The following is a 19,430-nucleotide window of genomic DNA, read 5'->3' on the forward strand; positions in this document are numbered from 1 at the left end:
CCAGTGCAGAGAAGAAAGCAGAGAGGCAGGGACTGGAAATAGAGCTTCCACTCTTCCTATCAGGCAAAGCCCTGGCTTGCGTGGAGGCTCTGGGCCCTCCACCTGTGCTCAGCTATCCAGCAGCTCCCTGGCCACTGAAGGATCCTCACCCCCCCTGCTCTCTCACAAGCATGCCCTGGCACGGAACTCAAAGAACTTGTGCCAGAGGGTGGCAGGGAGAGGAAGTAGCCTGAATGAGGGCTGGGCCTGGCAGCCAGCCTGGCTCACCAGGTTCAGAACTTCCTGGAGCCCAGCCTGCCTTTCAGGTTTGAGAAGCCACCCAGAACAGGGGGGTCAGCTCCCCTGGGCTAGCCCGTGCAACACACAATAATGACAAGTACAGTGACCAGTGGGGGCTGAAGGGTGCTGGCCAAGGGGGAGGTGTGAGGAAAGGGCTGTCAGAGGACCCCAGGTCCCTTCCTGGGGTTCTCACTATGCCTTGGCTCCCCTGGCTCAGTCTTTATCAGATGACTGGCGGATCCTGCTCCAGTGGCTGCTCCCTCTGGCCATGGACCCTGGACAGCAGAGAATATGGTTCATTTATCTGCGTCTCTGGCACAAGGCCAGGCACAGAAAATATCAAGTAAGCAAGTACAGGAGGCAGAGAGCCAAGTGTGGGGAGAGCCCACCTACAAGAGCTGGGGCACGTAGGATAAACATCAAGAACAGAGAACTTCATTTTCCTCTGATTTTGTCATCTGTGAGCAAAGGTCTCTCTACCTGACCCTGGGGCTCGGAAGCAGCACATGGCAGAGGAGTCTGTGGGGCTTCTAGCCTGGACAGAGCACCTGCTACATGCCGGACATTCATTCTCATTCCCCTCATACTGACCCTATGAGGTGAGTACTATTATTGTCTGGAGGCTTAGGATAGAATCTAAAAACTGAGGATGGTTACTGCTAGACCAAGGCTCTGCCACGATTCAAATGCAGGTACATCCTAATCCAGAATCAGACACAGAACCACTACTCATTCATTCAGCAGATACCAGCTAGCAGCAATTATGTGTCAGGCACAGTTCTAAGTGCTGAAAACGAAACCCACAGCGCTCTGTACTGAGAGCTTCCATATTAGTTATTGGAGGAGACAACAAAATAAAAAAGCAAACATCTAACTAGGCTACATTGTATCAAGATGACATAAACCCTGATGGTGGTGGGGGCTGGGTGCCATGGATCCAATTCCAGTTCATACCGACCCTATGATATGTTGGGTCAGAGACAGTGCCCAAAGATGAGTCCCTCAGGTTGAAGGACACTCAAAATGCAACTGGACAAGAGTTACCTCGTCAAAGTAAAGATGATGTGGATGGAGAGACAGAGGATTTCTGAATCTTTAGTTACTGAAACCTATATGAATAGCAGTGGAACACTGTCAGATAACACCACAATACTGAATACTGAAACATGATGAAGAACACCAGACTACTGTCAGATATAGTGCTCGAAGATGAGCCCCTCAGGTTGGAAGATATTCACAATATAACTGGAGAAGTGCTGCCTCCTCAGAGTAGAGTTGACAATGATAACAAAAATGGACTTTCATTTACTGATGGGGCACAACTCATAATGAAGAGAAACAGCTGTAGACATCCATTAATAATCAGAACATGGAATGTACAAAGTATGAATCTAGGAAAATTAGAAATTATCAAAAACTATATGGAATGCAAAATATCGATATTTTAGGCTTTGTTGTTATTGTTAAGTACCGTCAAGTTGGTTCTGACCCTAAGCGATCCTGTATAGGTTTTCTGGAGAGGGGCTGGTGGGTTAGAACTGCTGACCTTTCAGTTCAAACTGACCTTGCAGTCCAGTGCATTATCCTGCAGCACCACATCAGGACTCCAATTGGGCAACAGTGAGCTGAAATGGGCTGGTATTGCCCATTTTGACTCTGAAATCACATGGTTTACTAGGCCGGGAATGACAAATTGAAGAGGAATGGAGTTACAGTCATCTACAAAAAGAACATTTCAAGATCTGACTTGAAGAACATCTCTGTCTGTGAGAGTATAATATGCATATACCTACAAGGTAGACCAATGAATACAATTACTATTCAAACTTAAGCACCAACCACTAAAGCCAGTAACGATGACAATGAAGAATTCTACCAACTTCTTCAGTCTGAAACTCATCAAACATGAATTAAGATGTATTAATAATTACTGGCCATTGGAAAGCAAAGGGTGGAAACAAAGAGGAAGGATCAGCAGTTGGAAAATATGGCCTTGGTGACAGAAACAATGCTGGAGATCACATGACAGGATTTTACAAAACCAATGGCTTCTATATTACAAATGCCTTTTTTAAACAACATAAAATATGACCATACACGTGAACCTTACCAGGTGGAATACACAGAAATCAAACGGACTACATTTTGACTACAAAAATACACGGAAAACTCCAATGTCATTAGTCAAAATAAGACCAGGGGCAGACTGTGGAACATATCATCAATTGCTCATATACAAGTTCAGGCTGAAGCTGAAGAAAATTAAAACAAGTTCACCAGAGCCAAAATATGACCTTGGACATATCCCACCTGAATTCAGAAATCACCTGAAGAACAGATTTGATGCATGAGACACTAAAGACTGAAGACCAGAAGAGTTGTGGGATGACATCAAGAACATCATACAGGAAGAAAGCAAAAGGTCATTAAGAAAACAAGAAAGAATGAAAAGGCCAGAATGGATATCAGAAGAGACTCTGAAACTTGCTTTCCAGCATAGAGGTACTAAAGCAAATGGAAGAAATTAGGAGGTAAAAAAAAGCGAAGACAAAGTGAAATGTTAAAACAAAATGTGCAAAGACCTAAAGTTAGAAAATCAAAAGTAAACAAAGAACATGCTCAGCATTTCTCAAGCTAAGGAAACTTAGGAAAAGATCAAAGCCTTGACTTGCAATAAATATTGAAGGATTCTATGGGTAAAATATTGAATGATGGAGAAAGAATCAAAAGATGGAAGGAATACAGAGTCACTGTAGCAAAAAGAAATGGTCATGTTCAACCATTTCAAGAGGTAGCATTTGATCAACAGTCAATGATGTTGAAGGAACACATCCAAGGTACATTGAAGGCACTGGCACACACAGAACAAGTTTCCAGGAATTGATAGAATACAAATTGAAATCTTTCAACAAACTGATGCAGTACTGGAGGCAGTCACTTATCTATACCAAGAAATTTGGAAGATAGTTACCTGGCCAACTGACTGGAAGAGATCCATATCGGTGTCCATTCCAAAGAGAGGTGACCCAACAGAATTTGGACATCATCAGATAATATCATTAATATCTCATGCAAGTAAAATTATGCTAAAGACAATTTAAAAATGGCTGCAAACGTACACTGACAGAGAACTGCCAGCTATCCAAGCCAAATTTGGATGAGGATATAGAATGAGGGATATCGTTGCTGATGTTGAAAGTAGAGAAGACCAGAAAGATGTTTACTTGTGCTTTACTGACTACACGAAGGCTTTTGGTTGTGTGGATCAACACAATCTATGGATAACATTGCAGAGAATGGTATTTGGGAACACTTAATTGGGCTCATGAGAACCTGTAGATGGACCAAGAGATTTGAACAAGGAAACACTGAATGGTTTAAAATTTGTGAAGGTGTGTGCCAGGGTTGTATTCTTTCACCATACATACTCAATCTGTACGCTGAGCATGCAATCTGAGATGCTGAATTATATGAAGAAAAATGTGGTATTAGGTTGGAGGAAGACTCATTAACAACCTGTGATATGTAGATGATACAACCTTCCTTGCTGAAAGCAAAGAGGACTTAAAATACTTATTGCTGAAGATCAAAGACCATACCCTTCAGTATGGGTTGCATCTCAAAATAAAGAAAAAAAAAATCTTCATCACTAGACCAATAAACAACATCCATATAAATAGAGAAATAATCCAAGTTGTTAAAGACATCATTTTGCTAGGTTCAACCATCAACTCTCATGGAAACAGCAGTCAAGAAATTAAACGACATACTACATTAGGCAAATGTGCTACATAAGACTTCTTCAGAGTGTTTAAGAGCAGAGATGTCAGCTTGAGGACTAAGGTGTGCCTGACCCAAGCCACGGTATTTTCAATAACCTCATAAGCATGTGAAAGTTGGACAGTGAATAAGGAAGATGGTAGAAGAATTGATGCATTTGAATTATGGTGTTGGATACGAATATTAAAAGTAGCATGGATTGCCAAAAGAACAAGCCAATCTGTGTTAGAAGAAATAGAGCAAGAATGTTCTTTGGAAGCCAGGATGACCAGAGTTCGTCTCTCATACTTTGGACATATTATCCAGAGGGACCAGTCCTTAGAAAAGGATATCATGTTTGGTAAAGTGGAGGGTCTGAGAAAAAGAGGAAGATCCCAAACAAGATTGATTGGCAGTGGCAGCAGCAATGGGCTGAATAATGACTGTGAGGTTAGCCCAGGACTGGGCAGTGTTTCATCTGCTGTGCATAGGATTGCTATGAGTCAGTACCAACTCAATGGCACCTAACAACAAACAACAACTTATTCATTGCAAATACTCTTTTTCCACAATGTAATAGGAAACTATGCATGTGGACCTTGCCAGATAGAATGCACAGGAGTTAAATTGACTACATCTGTGGGAAGAGACATGGAGGAGCTCAGGATCATCAGTCAAAACAAGCCCAGTGGCCAACTGTGGAACAACCGATCATCGATTGCTCATAGATAAGTTCAAGCTGAAGCTGAAGAAAATTAAAACAAGTCCACAGAGCCAAAGTACCACCCTGAGTATGTTGTCATTGTTAAGTGTTTTCAAGATGGTTCTGACTCATAGCAACGCTATATAAGATTTCTGAGGAGCAGTTGGTGGGTTTGAACCATCAACCTTGGGTTTAGCATTCCAGTGTTTATGCTATAGAGCCACACCAGGACTCCATCTTGAGTATATCCCACCTGAATTTGGAGACTATCTCAAGAACCGATTTGATGCATTAGACACTAATGACTAAAGACCAGAGGTGGTGTGAAATGGCATCCAGAATACCAACATGAAGAAAGCAAAATGTCATTAAAAAGACAGGAAGGAAAGAAAAGGCCAAAGTGGATGTCAGAAAAGACTGCAGAACGTACTCCTGCATGTAGAGTAGCTAACTCAAAGGGAGAAATGCTGACCGGAAAATTTCAAAGGGCAGTTCAAGAGAGCAAAGTCAAAGTATTATCATGAAATTTGCAAAGACCTAGAGCTAGAAAATCAAAAGGGAAAAGAACATGTTCAGCATTTCTCAAGCTGAAAGAACTGAAAAGAAAAATTCAAGTCTGGACTTGCAATATTGAATGGTTCTTCAGGCAAAATACTAGATGATATAGGAAGTTTCAAAAGAAAATGGAGTAACAAAGACTTCATTTTGCTATACCAAAAAGCATGGGTCAACATTCAACCATTAGAGGAGCATATGATCAAGAGCCAATGGTATTGAAGGAAAATGTCCCATTTTCACTGAAGGAGTTAGTGAAAAACAAGGCTCCAGAAACTGACAGAACACCAATGGAAATGTTTCAACAAACTCATGCAGCACTGGAGGCATGCACTCACTCATCTATGCCAGGAAATCTGGAAGACAGCTACCTTGGAAGAGATCCATATTTGTGCCCATTCCAAAGAAGGGAAACAGAATGAGGACATTGCCAAACAATATCATTAACATCACATGCAATTTTTGCTGAAGATAATTCAAAAACTGCTGCAGGAGCACATCAACAGGAAGTTTCCAGCAATTCACGCTGGGTTCAGAAGAGGACATGGAATGAGGGATATTATCGCTAATATCAGATGGAGCTTGGCTGAAAGGAGACAATATCAAAAAGATGTTTTATTGTTGTTGTTAGGTGCCATGGAGTCAGTACCAACTCACAGCAACCCTATGCACAACAGAACAAAACACAGCACGATCCTGGGCCAACCTCACAATTGTTGCCACTCTTGAGCCCATTGATGCTGCCACTTTGCCAGTCCATTTTGCTAGGGGTCCTCCTCTTTTTCTCTGATCCTCCACCTTACCAAACATGATGTTTACTTGTGTTTTATTGACTGTGCAAAGCCATTTGACTGTGCGGATCATAACAAACTACAGATAACATTGTGAAGAATGGGAATTCCAGAACACTTAATTGTGCTCATGAGGAACCGGTACAAAGAACATGAGGCAGTTGTTCCAACAGATCAAGGGGATCTGTGTGGTTCAAACTCAGCAAAGGCATATGTCAGGGTTATATCCTTTCACAATTCTTATTCACTCCGTATGCTAAACAAACATTCTGAGAGGAAGAACATGGTGTCAAGATTGAAGGAAGGCTCATTAACAACCTGTGATATGCAGATAACACAATCTCATTTGCTTAAAGCAAAGAGGACTGGAAGTACTTGCTGATGAGGTTCCAAGAATACAACCTTCAGTATGGATTGCACCTCAATACAAAGAAAACAAAAATCCTCACAACTGGGCCAATAAACGACATCATGATAAATGGAGAAAAGCTTGAGGTTGTCAAGGATTTCATTTTACTTGGGTCCACAATCAATGCTCATGGAAGCAGTAGAGAAAAACTCAAATTACTTATTACATAGTTCAAATTTACTACAAAAGATGGCTTTAAAGTGTTTGAGAGCAAAGATATCACTTTGAGGACCAAGGTGCGCCTGACTCAAGCCATGATATTTTCAATCACCTCCATGCATGTGAAAGCTGGACAATGAATAAGGAAGACTGGGGAAGAACGGACGCATTTGAATCCTGGTGTTAGTGAAGAATATTGAAAGTACCATGGACTGCCAGAAGAACAAACCAATCTGTCCTGGAAGAAACACAGCCAGATTCTCCTTAGAAGTGAAGATTGTCTCATGTCCTTTGGACACATTATTAGGAGGAATCCATTTCTGGAAAAGGACATCATGCTTGGTAAAGTGGAGGGTCAGCGACAAAGAGCCATACCTGGAAGTGATGGACTAACACAATAGCTGCAACAATGGGTTGAACCCTAACAACTGTGAGGATGGTGTCGAGCTATGAGCTGGAGCTGACTATTCAGGATCTAACAAGGAGTGGACTCAGTATTGGGATACTAACCACAAAGTTGGTGGTTTGAACCCACCAGCGGCTTCAGGGGAGACAGTTGTAGCACTCTGCTGTGTAAAGAATTAGAGCTTTGGTTCTACCTGTCCCGTAGGGTCACTGTGAATTAGAATCGCCTGGGTGGCAGTGGGTTTGGTTCAGTCTCAGAGGATTGTTATAGGATTAAAGAAGCTCACATTAACAAGGGACCCCGTGAGCTCTAAATGAACATAAGCTTCCGTTACCAATGTTGGTATGACCTGCTCTGACTCACATTTTTAATAGGATCACTTTGAGAAAAAGCTCTAGAAAGGTAACCGGAGGGCGTAGGGAGACCAGCTAGGAGGCAATTTCAGGTCCCTGGGGAGCAAATGTCAATGCATGGCACCAGTGGAGGTGGGCAGCTCACCAGACAACCATCAGTAAAGGTTCTGATAAGTTCTCAGGTTTCCAGGAAGCACTTGGTTCCTCCCCAACACCATCATGTCCACATGAAGCAGATGTAGGGAGAAGAGGTGACACCTTAGGTCAGAACTCACCCACAATGTCCACAACGTCAGGACGGATGAGTGGCTCGCCACCTGTGAGCCGGATCTTGTCCACTCCTTCTTTCACGAAGAGCCGTGCGAGGGCCAGGACCTCCTCAGCTGTCAGCAGGTCAGCCTTGGGGGTCAGTGGGACCCCCTCCTCGGGCATGCAGTATTGACCTGGGGTCATGGGAGGGGTCATGCAGTGGGAAATGGGCACAGCAGTGAGCTCTGCAATGCCACCACTACACTCAGGCCCAAAGCGTCCCTGAGCTCCACCTAGACAAGGAGCAGAGACCTCCCCAGCTCTGGGGCTCAGAGCAGGGCAGAGCGCAACCCCTGTCCAGATTCCAGCAGGGGCTCACTTTCTCAGCTTTCAAACCTTAACTCTCCCCTCTCCATTTGGGCTTAATATCCCTCAGTGGTGGAACTGCTGGTCTAGGGTCCAGAGGATAAAGTAGACTCTGAGCACTGACTGACCTGAGGTACAGGGATGTCCCTTGGCAGCACTCATCTTTTTTGGCATATTTGGTTTTGGCATATAAATATCACCACCCTCTATGTGTGCCACGAGGTGAGAGAGGCTGGGGAGTTCTCACTGCTCTGATAAAACCTGCCCTCCTCTAGAGCTACCGCTGTCCTCAATTCTAGCCATCATCTGTCCCACTTTATAGATAGGAACACTGAGGCACTATTTGTGAAGTAGCAAAATGGAGCAGATTAGTTGAGCCGGGGCTGGTGGTGACAGGGTGGGATGCCATCTATTACATCACTAATTCCTGGAGCACAATTTGATCAAGGATTGGGTCAAGATCTGCTTGAGGGTTATGGAATCAAATTAGGGAACTGGATCCAAAACTGGGTTTTTAAAGAAAGAAAAGAAAGAACAAAATAGGTAAATATATCAGAATATACCACATGTAGGAAAGGTAAATATTATTTGACCAAACAACTTATCATATGCACACATATGCATGCATTTATTGGACTAATTCACTTCTTTGTGTAAGCTATAATGACAAAAAAAAAAAAAAGAAAGAGAAAATCAGAAAGACAGACAGAAAGGCAGGAAAGAAGATCAAAACTTCGAAAGAACCCCCTATCTCCCAATGTATAAAGTCCCTATAATATTCCCCATGGGATTGTGAAATGGGTACTCATTCTTTGTATCAGTCAGTCCCCACTAACTGGCTCATGAGAGGTAAAGTGGGCAGGGTTGGCCATGGGCACCGCTGTGTATTTTACATGTTTACAGTGCACACCCACCCCCATCCTGAACTTTGAGAACTGCAAAGAAATAACGCAGGGGAAGAAGGGAGGAAAGAACCCTGAACACAGATGGGGCCCACCCCTGATCCTCAACCCAACAAGCTTTTCTGTTCTCAAACCTTATCTCCAGTAGAACCAAACTTCCAGAATTGTAAAACCCAACACTGACTCCTCTCTGGACCCTGAATGCTGCCTGGCCTGCTAGGCCAGGAGAAGTGGATGGAGAAGTCAGAAAGAGAAATCAGGGAGGACAGAAGAGGATTACTAGGAGATTCCAGAAGCTGCTTTCACTGGGGGCTCAGCAGCTGCAAGGTGGTGCAAACACATGACTACGGGAGCTCAGAGAGAATGGAAGCAGGAGACTCACATCTGAGGTTGCACTTCTCTGTGAGGGAGATTCGCAGGTAGCTGTGTTGGCGGCCAAAGCTGTCGGTGAGGAAGGCAGAGAAGGGGGCAGTGTGCTCTCTCAGGAACTTTCTTCGCCTGGACAGCTCCTGTGAGGACAAGGTAGAGAAGAGAGCTTGGGCCCCAGCTCCCAGCCTCGGGGGAGGATCAAGGACAACCTACGTGGGACGAAGTGAATCTTCATCTCTGACATTCGTCCGGCACGCCTCACATTGCCACACATTTGGACCCCACCATCCAGGGGGTGTGAGGATCATCCTCATTCACACACTGGAAAAAGAGGTCTCAGCAGAAGCACACTTAGCTCAGGGTACCACTAGCTGGGCAGCACAGTGAGCAGCGGAGTAGGCAATGATCCCTGCCCAGGTGCCGTCTTCTTCCCTGTCACCATCTTACTGCCTACCCCCTCCTTCCAGGAAACCTGTCCAGGAACAAACAACCATTTCCGGTATCTCTTGGACAGGGTCACTGGGAGAAAATGTGGCAACCGTGTCAAGCTGGCAAGCACGTAGGCAACCGTGTCAAGCTGGCAAGCACGTAGGCAACCGTGTCAAGCTGGCAAGCACGTAGGAGCTTGGCCAGTAAAGGGAAGGTATGGCCAGTAAAGGGAAGGCCAGTAAAGAATAGGAGACTTGAGAGGAACTGTGGTTCAGGCCACACTGCTGCCTCTGCCTGCTAAGGATGAGCCCCTCTCCACCTTGCCTCCCAAGTGCCTTCCCATTCTAACTGGTGGACAGAAGGAACTCAAAACACAACTGTTAGCTGGGGGGTGGGTGGGGGGGTGTTGGGGGGATCACACAAGCTACAGCCCTGCTGGCTGGGGTCCCCACAGCTCGGAGGAACGGAGCACCTAGGGGAGGACAGTACTGTAGACGGTTCCCTTTGTTCCGAAGGCTCTGGGGACAAGACAACACAACCAGGGAGACCCCAGAAGAAAGACAGTAACAACCCAGTCCCAAGGAAGGGAGGAGTGGAGGGCCAGAGGGACCACCCAACACCAAGAGAGACGCTGTTTGTCACTGAGTTGCTTTCAGCTCCAGGGGACCGTATGTGTGCAGAATAAAACTATGGTCTACAGGGTTTCCAAGGTAGTAGCACTGCTCAGTCTGTCTTCCTAGGTGCCTCTGAATGAGTTCAAACTGCCAATCTTTTGGCTAGTAGTCCACTGCTTTTCAACCTTTACTCTTTACCCTGCCTTGTGCAAGTAAGAATTATTATACACCCACTGTTGGGGGCCTAAAGGGGAGTAGACTACTGGAGGCACCAAGCTCCATCCAAACCCAACCGGGGGAAAGAAAAGAGGCAGCCAGCCTTACCCTTTGCCACATTTGATGTCTCTCTCCCTTAAAAGTATCACCTTGGGTCTCCACAGATGTTGATGGGATAATTGCTCCAGAGAAGCAACCTTTGTAAATCCTCTTACAAAGTTTCCAAAGAATGTTTTCTTCTTTCATTCCCACGCTCCACCCCATTAGGTGATTATTATAACTAAGAACACCCTTGGCAGAACCAACGTTCAAATCCAGGTCTTCTGATTCCAAATTCTGAACTCCTTCCCCTAATTACACAAGGAATCTGAGGGGTGGGGAGAGGTCACGTCTCTAGAATTCTTAGAACAAAATCATGGTACCAGTGTTCCTCCACCAGCTGTACCTAAGAATTGGAAGCTGGAGGCTCTGGTATTTATTGTTGTTGTTAGGTGTTGTCCAGTCAGAACAAAACATTGCCCAGTCCTGGGCCATCCTTAATCCCTGAGCCCATTACATGAGCTGTACCAACACTCCAGGAGAATTCATTTCTATGGTATTTGTTACAGTGCATGGTGCTGTAGGAGAAGCACTGGGCTGCTAACCACAAGGTTGGCGGTTCAAACCTTATACAGTGTTGCTAGGAGTTGGAACCAACACAATGACAGAACAACACCACTAAATAACTAAGACAAATATCATTCATAGTAAACCCCAAAAATGAACTACTAGAGAGTTTTTGTTGTTGTTATTGTTAAGTGCCATTAAGTCAGTCCCGACTCATAACTACTCTTGTTTAGGATTTCTGAGTAACTGGTAGGTTTGAACTGCCAACCTTGCAAGTTAGCAATCCAGTGCTTATCCTACAGCACCACACCCATATTATTAACCTGGGTGAATAGAAAGGTGCTCTAGGGTCAGCACTGCACTACTAATCACAAAGTCAACAGTTCAAATCCCCCTGTCATACCACAGGAGAAAGATGAAGCTTTCTACTCGCCCCCCCCCCTCACCCCCTAAAGATTTACAGCCTCAGAACTGACAGGACGGCACCTAACAACAACAACAACAACACTCCAGGAGGGAGAAGCATTTACCTCAGTGAGCTCGTCAACCTTGGCTGATGTTAGAACCATCTGGGAGTTGGATTAGAAAAACCGCACTGGAACGGATTGAATTGGGAATCTCTGGGGCTGGAGTTTAGGCAATCCTGTTTTCCCATCTCCTCAGGCGAGTCTACTGTGCGCAGGGTTCAGACTCACAGATTCACTCAGAAAATACAAGGGATTTGAGAAGGGGGTCGGGGTCTGGGGTAAGAGGATGGTGAGAAACAAAAACTGCTTCCATGATTTTTCTGGGTCCATTAAAACTTGCCCTGACCCACCCCCAGGCCAGCTGCCAAGGCAAGTAAGCAGCGGGTACTTCTCCGAACTGCAGTCTGCAGCCACTTCCTCCCTGTCTCCAGAGTCACTATGAACAAGTCAGGCTCACTGGTAGCACTGAGGGGTGGAGCAGGGGGCACTCCATAATCAAGATTCCCATTGCCAACTAGAATCCAAGAGATCGGATTCCTGGGAATCTGGATTCAGGGCCCAGGTGCACCCTTGTCTCTGTCAGCACTTCAGTGATCTGTTACGCAGTTGAGACCCCACATCACACCAATCTTAACAGACTGAGGTGGGCGGGCTGAGGGAGCAGCTCCACTAAGTCCAGGAATTTGGAGCTGGCAAGAAGACCAAGGAGTATGATTCAGCAGAAGGCAGAGAGCAAGCTATGTGATGACGAGGCCACTGACAACGGCAGGCTGCTTCTGGCCATGACAGGGGCCGACTGGCTTTCACTTTTGAGATCCCAAGTAACCTTATCGAGGTTCAGTCAGACTCTGGACTCCCGGTGCCACACCTTCACCCAGCTAAACGGGACAGACTATTGCACTACCTGGAGATTCATAAGCTTCGTTCTTCCAATCCCTTCTCCTCTTCTCCTCTCCATCACTGGGCATCCTAATACTTTCCCTCTCCCAATTTATCTTTCCTGTCCTTCAAATCCTCTTTATTTTTGTTAGGTGCCTGACCTGAAGAACTGTCCATGGGGTCCCAATCTGTTCCTGTAAAGACCCTCTGCCCAACCACAGAGCTGGGGTCTTTACCATAGCACAGTGCCTGGTTTTTCTCCAGTGGGGTCACTGTATGGGCTCAAACCGCCAACCTTTCAGTTAGTAGCAGTTAAGCACTTAACTGTTTATGCCACCAGGGCTCCTTTTAAATGCCTCCCCGAAGAAAAAAGTGTATCAGTAGCAATGGAAAGAGCCAGAGGGTGCTACCAGGCAGAATGGACAAGGACCTCTCTCACCCAGGAATGGCTGGGTGGGATGTGTCTGAAGTAATAGGAACCCGCACCCTTAGCTGTCTCTCTGCCCATCTGGGGGACAGCCTTCCTGCCTGACTCGGTATCCCCAGTAGCTAGCATAGTATGTTGGTAGGTGTTAAGCCCCTGTGCCAAGTGAACAAATAGGTCTACCTCCAAGCCAAACAGACAGGCAAGGTGTGCAACACTTGGTGACACTGTGGTGAGCATTCAATTCTGAGCTACTCGCCACTGTCCATATTTAGCCTAGAATAGTGGTTCTCAACCCTAGCTGCACATTCAAAGCACCTGACGAAGTTTAGAAGCAGTGGTGTGAGGGTCCTTCCTCAATTGCTCTGGGATAGGGTCCAGATGTTGCTATTATTGTTAATGTTTCTTAGGTACTTCAGATTCCTACTATGCTAAGAGCCGTGTGCCTACTGGAACCAGTATCAGGTGTTATTTTAATCCAGGGGCAGCTGTTGCCATTCAAAGTACCGACTTTGGAGAAGCCGGGCTCGGTAACTGACAGCCTTAGGAGCAAGTCACCTAAACATCTGTAAAATGGGAGTGTTGTTAAGTGCCATCAAGTTGGTTTCAACTCATAGTGACCCCTGTATAGGGTTTCCATGGAGCGGATAGTGAGTTTGAACCACAAGCCCTGTGTTTCAAACTGACCTTGGAGTCCAGTGCTTTAACCTGCAGCACCACACCATGGGGATAATCATACTAATTCAACTGGTGTAGTGGTTACGAATCAGGCTGCGAACCACAGCTGTTCCACGGGAGAAAGATGAGGCTTTCTGCTCCCATAAAGATTTACAGCCTCGGAAACCCTGTACAGGGTCACCATGAGTCAGAACCGACTCCACGGCACATAACAACAACAACAACAGGAGGAGTGAATGAGAGAATACAGTGCTTGCCACACAGCAGGTACTCAATGAGCATTCATCGCAATTTTCTTCACATAACTCAAAGATATAAATGAAGAGACTTGTCAATGTTGGTAGAAAAATTCTGTTGTTGCTGTTAGGCGCCGTCGAGTTGGTTCCAACTCATAGTGAGAACTATAAAGACAGCAGAAGGAAACACTGGCTAGCCCTGTGACATCCTCACAATTGTCGTCATGTTTCAGTCCATTGTTGATGTCACTGTGTCAATCTCCTCTTTTCCAAGCAGGATGCCCTCCTCCAGGGACTGGGCCCTCCTGATAATTTGTTCAAAGTACATCCTCATGCCTAAAGAGCATTCTGGTTGTCTGTCTTCCCAGGCAGGTTGCATTCTCTTTGAATTCCATTTGTCCATGGGCTTTTTGAAGATTAGACATATTTGTGGAAGAGCACTGTCTGTGTGTGCTGTGAACAATATGCCAATTCAGGCCTGAAAGGTCTCAACCTTCTAACTGTACTCAATGGCAGATGGTTTAGGGCTAAGGGCTTCAGGCTGGCTGTCACACCACCTAAAGCAAAACTACTAGGGGTCTGGGCCATGAGTACTATTACTAGAAATCAGATCCTAGTTATTGGTGGTCGTGCTACTGGTTGTTTTTTGTCTGAAGTCCCTGGGTGATGCAAATCTCGGCTGCTAAGAAGGTTGGAGGTTTGAATCTACTTAGAGGTATCTTAGAAGAAAGTCCTGGTGCTCTGCTCTGAAAAATCAGCCATTGAAAATCCTGGGGAGCACAGTTCTAACACACATGGGTCACCATGAGCTGACTCAATAGCAATGAGAAGAAAATAAACTCTTGTCTACCCAACGCAGATTGAGTAGAGTCAGGATAGGTGATATAATTGCATTAGGTAAGGGAGGAGCTCTCCCCTTAAAGGACCTTCCCATAGTAGTCACTAACCTTGGGCATTTGGTTTGATTGAGAAAGGCCAGTTCCCAAATAGCTCTAAGGTCAAGACAGAGCAGCAGAGTTATTCACGAGAAAAAGTTTGCATTCCAAACTCACATATCAACACTCTGCATGACCTGTAATTTGGGAATGATGTATACCAGGGGCCCACAAATAAAGTTAATCAATATTAAATAAGTAGACACAGCCAAGTACTGAGCCCCAGGCCTGGCTCTTCTTCCCTCTCAGAGAATCTGACTCTAAGTTATATGAAAGTGGTTCCTGACCAAGAGAGTCACATAACTGTGAGGAAATATGAGGACTAGAAATCAAGATGATCCTCCTGACAAATCTCCTTTCCCTCCAGGTGGCACCCCCAGGCCAGGCTGTGGCTGTCCTTCTCCTGCCTTCTTTCATACTCGCTTCCTTCCTATAAACCGCCACTCCAGCGGCTCTGGAGCTCCTGGGTGTCTTTGCCTTTTCCAGAACTGCCTCCTCCCCTGCCCCTGTAGGTCCTGAGCCTCAGGCCAGCCCTAGAGGCCTCCTGCATGAACCTGAGAGAAAGGAAAAGAGACACGTGTTCCCTAGCTGGGATAGATCCCACAGATTGTCGAGGCCACACCAAATGGCTGCGTCTCCTCTACCTACCTCCCCACTTAGCCACACACCATCACCTCCCCTTTCTACCTGTGAAAGCTGTTGGGTCTCTTCTTAGATTTAGCCTCAGGCCTCCTTCTCACTCCATACCTCACTCTCTCACACCACATCCTCACACTCACACCCAGTGGCTTTCCAGTCTGCCTCTCCAAGCACCTCTCATCTCCATCTGGCAATGGAGAAGAGGGTCTAGCCGGGAGCCCGTGCAAGCTTTCTCTCTCTCTCTCTCTCTCTCTCTCTGTGTGTGTGTGTGTGTGTGTGTGTGTGTGTGTGTGTAATGTTGTTAAGTACCATTGAGTCAGTTCTGATCCACAGCAACCCTATATAGGGTTTTGGAGGAGTGGCTGGTAAGCTTGAACCATTGACCTTGTGGGTCAAACTGACCTTGAAGTCCAGTGCATTAATCCACAGAGTCACACCAGGCTTCTGGATATACATAAGGGGACTTCAAAAGGCAAAGAAAAATGGAATTGAAAGATAATGGGATCTTCCCATTAACTTTTTGAAGCCCCCTCACATATCTTGGAACTCACCTCACCTCTGAGGTTTCTATTAAAGACTGAATTCTGCATCCTACCTTACTGTGTAAAAGACGGGTTGATCCAACTCTCAGGCTTTACAGCCATGGAAAGAGGAAAGTGAGCCCAGGAGCCAGATGATAGGGGAGGCAGACGGAGAATGAAAACTAGAGGCTCACGGGCCATTGCTCTGGTTGCTACTGCACGTCCTCCCCACACCCCAAGATGGATTAGAAACAATGAAACAAATCTACATGACTCCACTGCTGTGTTTAGAGCTGTGAGCAAATACCTAGAAAGCCAGGGGAGCATCCAGCATTCACCCATCTCCTGAGGATAACCCAACTGAGTGTGGGGTAGAGGGGAATGAGGGAATGTGATTAAATGACTGCCCTGACTGTCCAGGTGGAAGAGAACCAATAGGTCACTACACGTGCCAATGATGACAAAGATAATAACAATTACAAGTGATATTTACATAACACAGTGCCGAGTTTGTTCTAAGTACTCTACATCTAGTGAGTGCTTTTAACCCTATAGTCATCTTAGGAGTAAAAACAGACACCACTGTTCCCTTTTTACAGATGAGAAAAGTGAAGGTACTGAGAAGCTAAGGGACTTGCTCAGGTTGGCACACCTAGTGAGCACTGGAGCTGGGATTCTGCTCAGAGTCTATGTTCTCACCCAGCGTAGGTGAACTTGTCTCACAGTGCAACGGAAAGGGGAGGAACAGCCTCTTGGATTTTCCCACGGGAAGGTACTTATCTTTGATGAAGCCTCAATGTTTCCATACAAAAATACAGACTTTACCTATACCACAGTCCCTGCGATGATTAAGCATCTGATTATTAAGCCCTGGTGTGGCCCTGTAGGGTAAGCACTGAGCTACTAATGGAAAGGTTTTTAAACCCACCAACCCACCAAGAAGTAAACCCACCAACCACTCACAGAAACTCTATATGGTACAGTTGTGATTAGGAACCGACTGGACAGGACACAATAACATTAGCCAAAGGGTTGGCTGTTCAGACCCACTCAGAGGTGCCTGGTGATCTGCTTTGGAAAGATCACAGTCTTTAAAACCTCAGAATCTACTTATTGGCAACTAACAACAACTTACCTTGCAGGGTTTTACTGTGAGGACTAAATGCTACCATGCAAGAAACCGCTAACATAGAGGTCCTCTCATGAACGGTACAAAATAAATGAGGGGAAAGGGAGAGATGTCTAGTTTGTTTTCTTCTTGAATTCCTTAAAGACATCTCATCAATCTCATCATGATTCCCTCAAAGAAGGTCAGAGTTCAAAGGTGGTGGTTGGTGGTAGTGTGTCCTTGAGTTGGTTCCAACTCTTTGTGGGAGCAGAAAACCTCATCTTTCTCCTCTGGAATAGCTGGTGGATTTGAAAGGTTGACCTGGTAATTAGCTCAGTGTGTAACTCATTATGCCACCAGGGATAAGGTACTGGGAGAAAAACAAAACTTCCATTTCCCATCAAAGTTACCTGCTTATCTGAGGCTTCCAGAGGGGCTTATGGAAAGCAAGTTAGCTGAAGCTCTCCTTCTTGAACAATGTGGGGCGGGAGTGAAAGATGATGATTTGATGGCTCTAAGAACATGAAGTCTAGTCTTCCTGGGAGATGACAAAACACCAACCAGACAGGCCATAAAAAGTTTCCCCAAATGTAAAAATGAGATGCTTCTCTCCAAAATTATTCCCTGAGCACAAGGGCAAAAGAACAACACATTCAAAATGTGTCAACAGTCATCACTCTGAAAAGGGCTGAGTAAGCTGGACCCCAAAACATAATGATATCCTAGAATCCCGAAACTGAAAGCACACAGGTCCTGCTCTGTTCCATTCCAGATTGAGACTGAACCCTCCCCCGAGGAAATGAAGACAAAACAGAGTCCCTGAAGAGCGGACCACAGAGCTCTGTGACTACTGACAGTTGGTGGCCTCCAGGTGACACTTTTAGTTAGTGTTACCCTGTGAAGCAGTGTGTGGCACCTGATCACACACAAACAGCCTCCACTCAGGGGACAGGAAGGAAAGGGTTTAAGGAAGAGGTGAGTGTAGGGCGGGCGGGGCTGAAGGGGATACCAATAACACGTCTCACTGAATCCAAAGTCCAGAGCATTTCTGGCAGACACACCTGGAAGGAGGGTGCACAACTGGGTGGGCAGGAAGCCCCTTCCGCTGGGTAGCTAGCAGATGACACTAGACAGCTTTAAGAGCCCATCATTCTACCCCCACTGCACCTCCCAAAGAGCCGGCCGCCAAGGGCAGGCCGGGGTGCTTCTCAAAGTAAGGGGCAGCATGCCCCAGTGCCCCCCTCCCGGGAAGCTGTGGTTGCAGTGGGCTCACCTCCGCGGCAGGTTGGGAGGACTCTCCGGGACGGGGCTGCGTCACCGGAGCCCCCGAGCTACAATTCCGGGTGCTGGTCCTCAGGACCCTCCGCAGCATCCAGGACACAGGCCGCATCGCCATTTAGACAGCTAACCCAGGGCGAGCCTTCGGTTTCTGGAGCACCCTGTCCCGGGACTCAGTAGCCAGGGTCATTCCGGCAGGGGCGGTGTGGGGGCGGGGCCGAAGCAGCCAATAGGCGGGGGCGCTGAGGCGTGCAGATTTCTGGGAAGTGTAGTCCACTCTCTGTAGTCCACTCCCTCTGCCCTTTTTCTCTGGGCTGGTTCAAGGATCCAGTCTTACTATTTTTGTTAGGTGTTTCGGAGTCCATTCTGATTCTTAACTATCCCATGCGGCGGAGTATAACTGTATCACAGGGCTTTCTTGTATGTAATCTATTTTATTTAAATTTTAGCGAAAGCATACACCACGTTCATTTCAGCTTCTGTGGCTCTGTGGGTTAACGCAAAGTCGTTTGAACTTCAAGGTCTGTGGTTCAAGCTCACCAGCCGCTCTCCAGAAACTCTATACAGGGTTGCTATGGGTTGGAACGGACTCCATGGCACTTAAAAACAACAACACAGGGTCCCTACCTGAGGAACTGACTGATGACAAGGGGTATACATAATAGTCAGCGGCATTGGTTACATATTTCATATTACGTCAACATTTTCGTTATTTCTGTTCTAGTTGTTTTATTTCCCTTTACTTAATCTTCTGCCCCCCCACCCCCAACTTCTCATCTATGCTTTAAAATAGTTGTTGACCCTTTGGTCTTGTATAATAAAATCTATTGCCAAAAATATATATAAGTTTTACAAGATAAAGCACTGGACCACAAGGTCGGTTTGAATCACAAGGTCAAAGATTCAATCTCACCAGTTGCTTCTCAGAAACCCTAGACAGGACCGCTGTGAGTCAGAACTGACTTGACAGCACTTAACAACAATAACAACAAGGAACACATTCTTTACTTGAAGGCTTTCAATTTTTACTCTTTGGATTAAACTGTTACTTAGTTTAAAGGTGTCTTCAGAGGCTAATTTCCATTCAAGGTCTGAAGAAC

At 45.9% G+C, this 19,430-nt stretch overlaps 1 protein-coding gene across 1 annotated transcript in view; it reads right to left on the bottom strand.

Annotated features, from left to right (window-relative positions):
- The window catches only part of MOCS1 (molybdenum cofactor synthesis 1), a 31,393-nt gene extending 12,945 nt beyond the window's left edge, over positions 1–18,448 (bottom strand). The window contains exons 1-3 of the mRNA XM_006860433.1: positions 18,326–18,448; positions 9,314–9,440; positions 7,690–7,857 (exon numbers count right to left, since the gene is read on the bottom strand). Coding sequence (XP_006860495.1) covers positions 7,690–7,857; positions 9,314–9,440; positions 18,326–18,448 — 418 coding nt within the window. The remainder of the gene's footprint in view (positions 1–7,689; positions 7,858–9,313; positions 9,441–18,325) is intronic.
- Between the last annotated feature and the right edge of the window lie 982 nt (positions 18,449–19,430).

The sequence above is a fragment of the Chrysochloris asiatica genome, unplaced genomic scaffold (genome assembly GCF_000296735.1).
Source record: "Chrysochloris asiatica unplaced genomic scaffold, ChrAsi1.0 scaffold00038, whole genome shotgun sequence".
NCBI lineage: Eukaryota > Metazoa > Chordata > Mammalia > Afrosoricida > Chrysochloridae > Chrysochloris > Chrysochloris asiatica.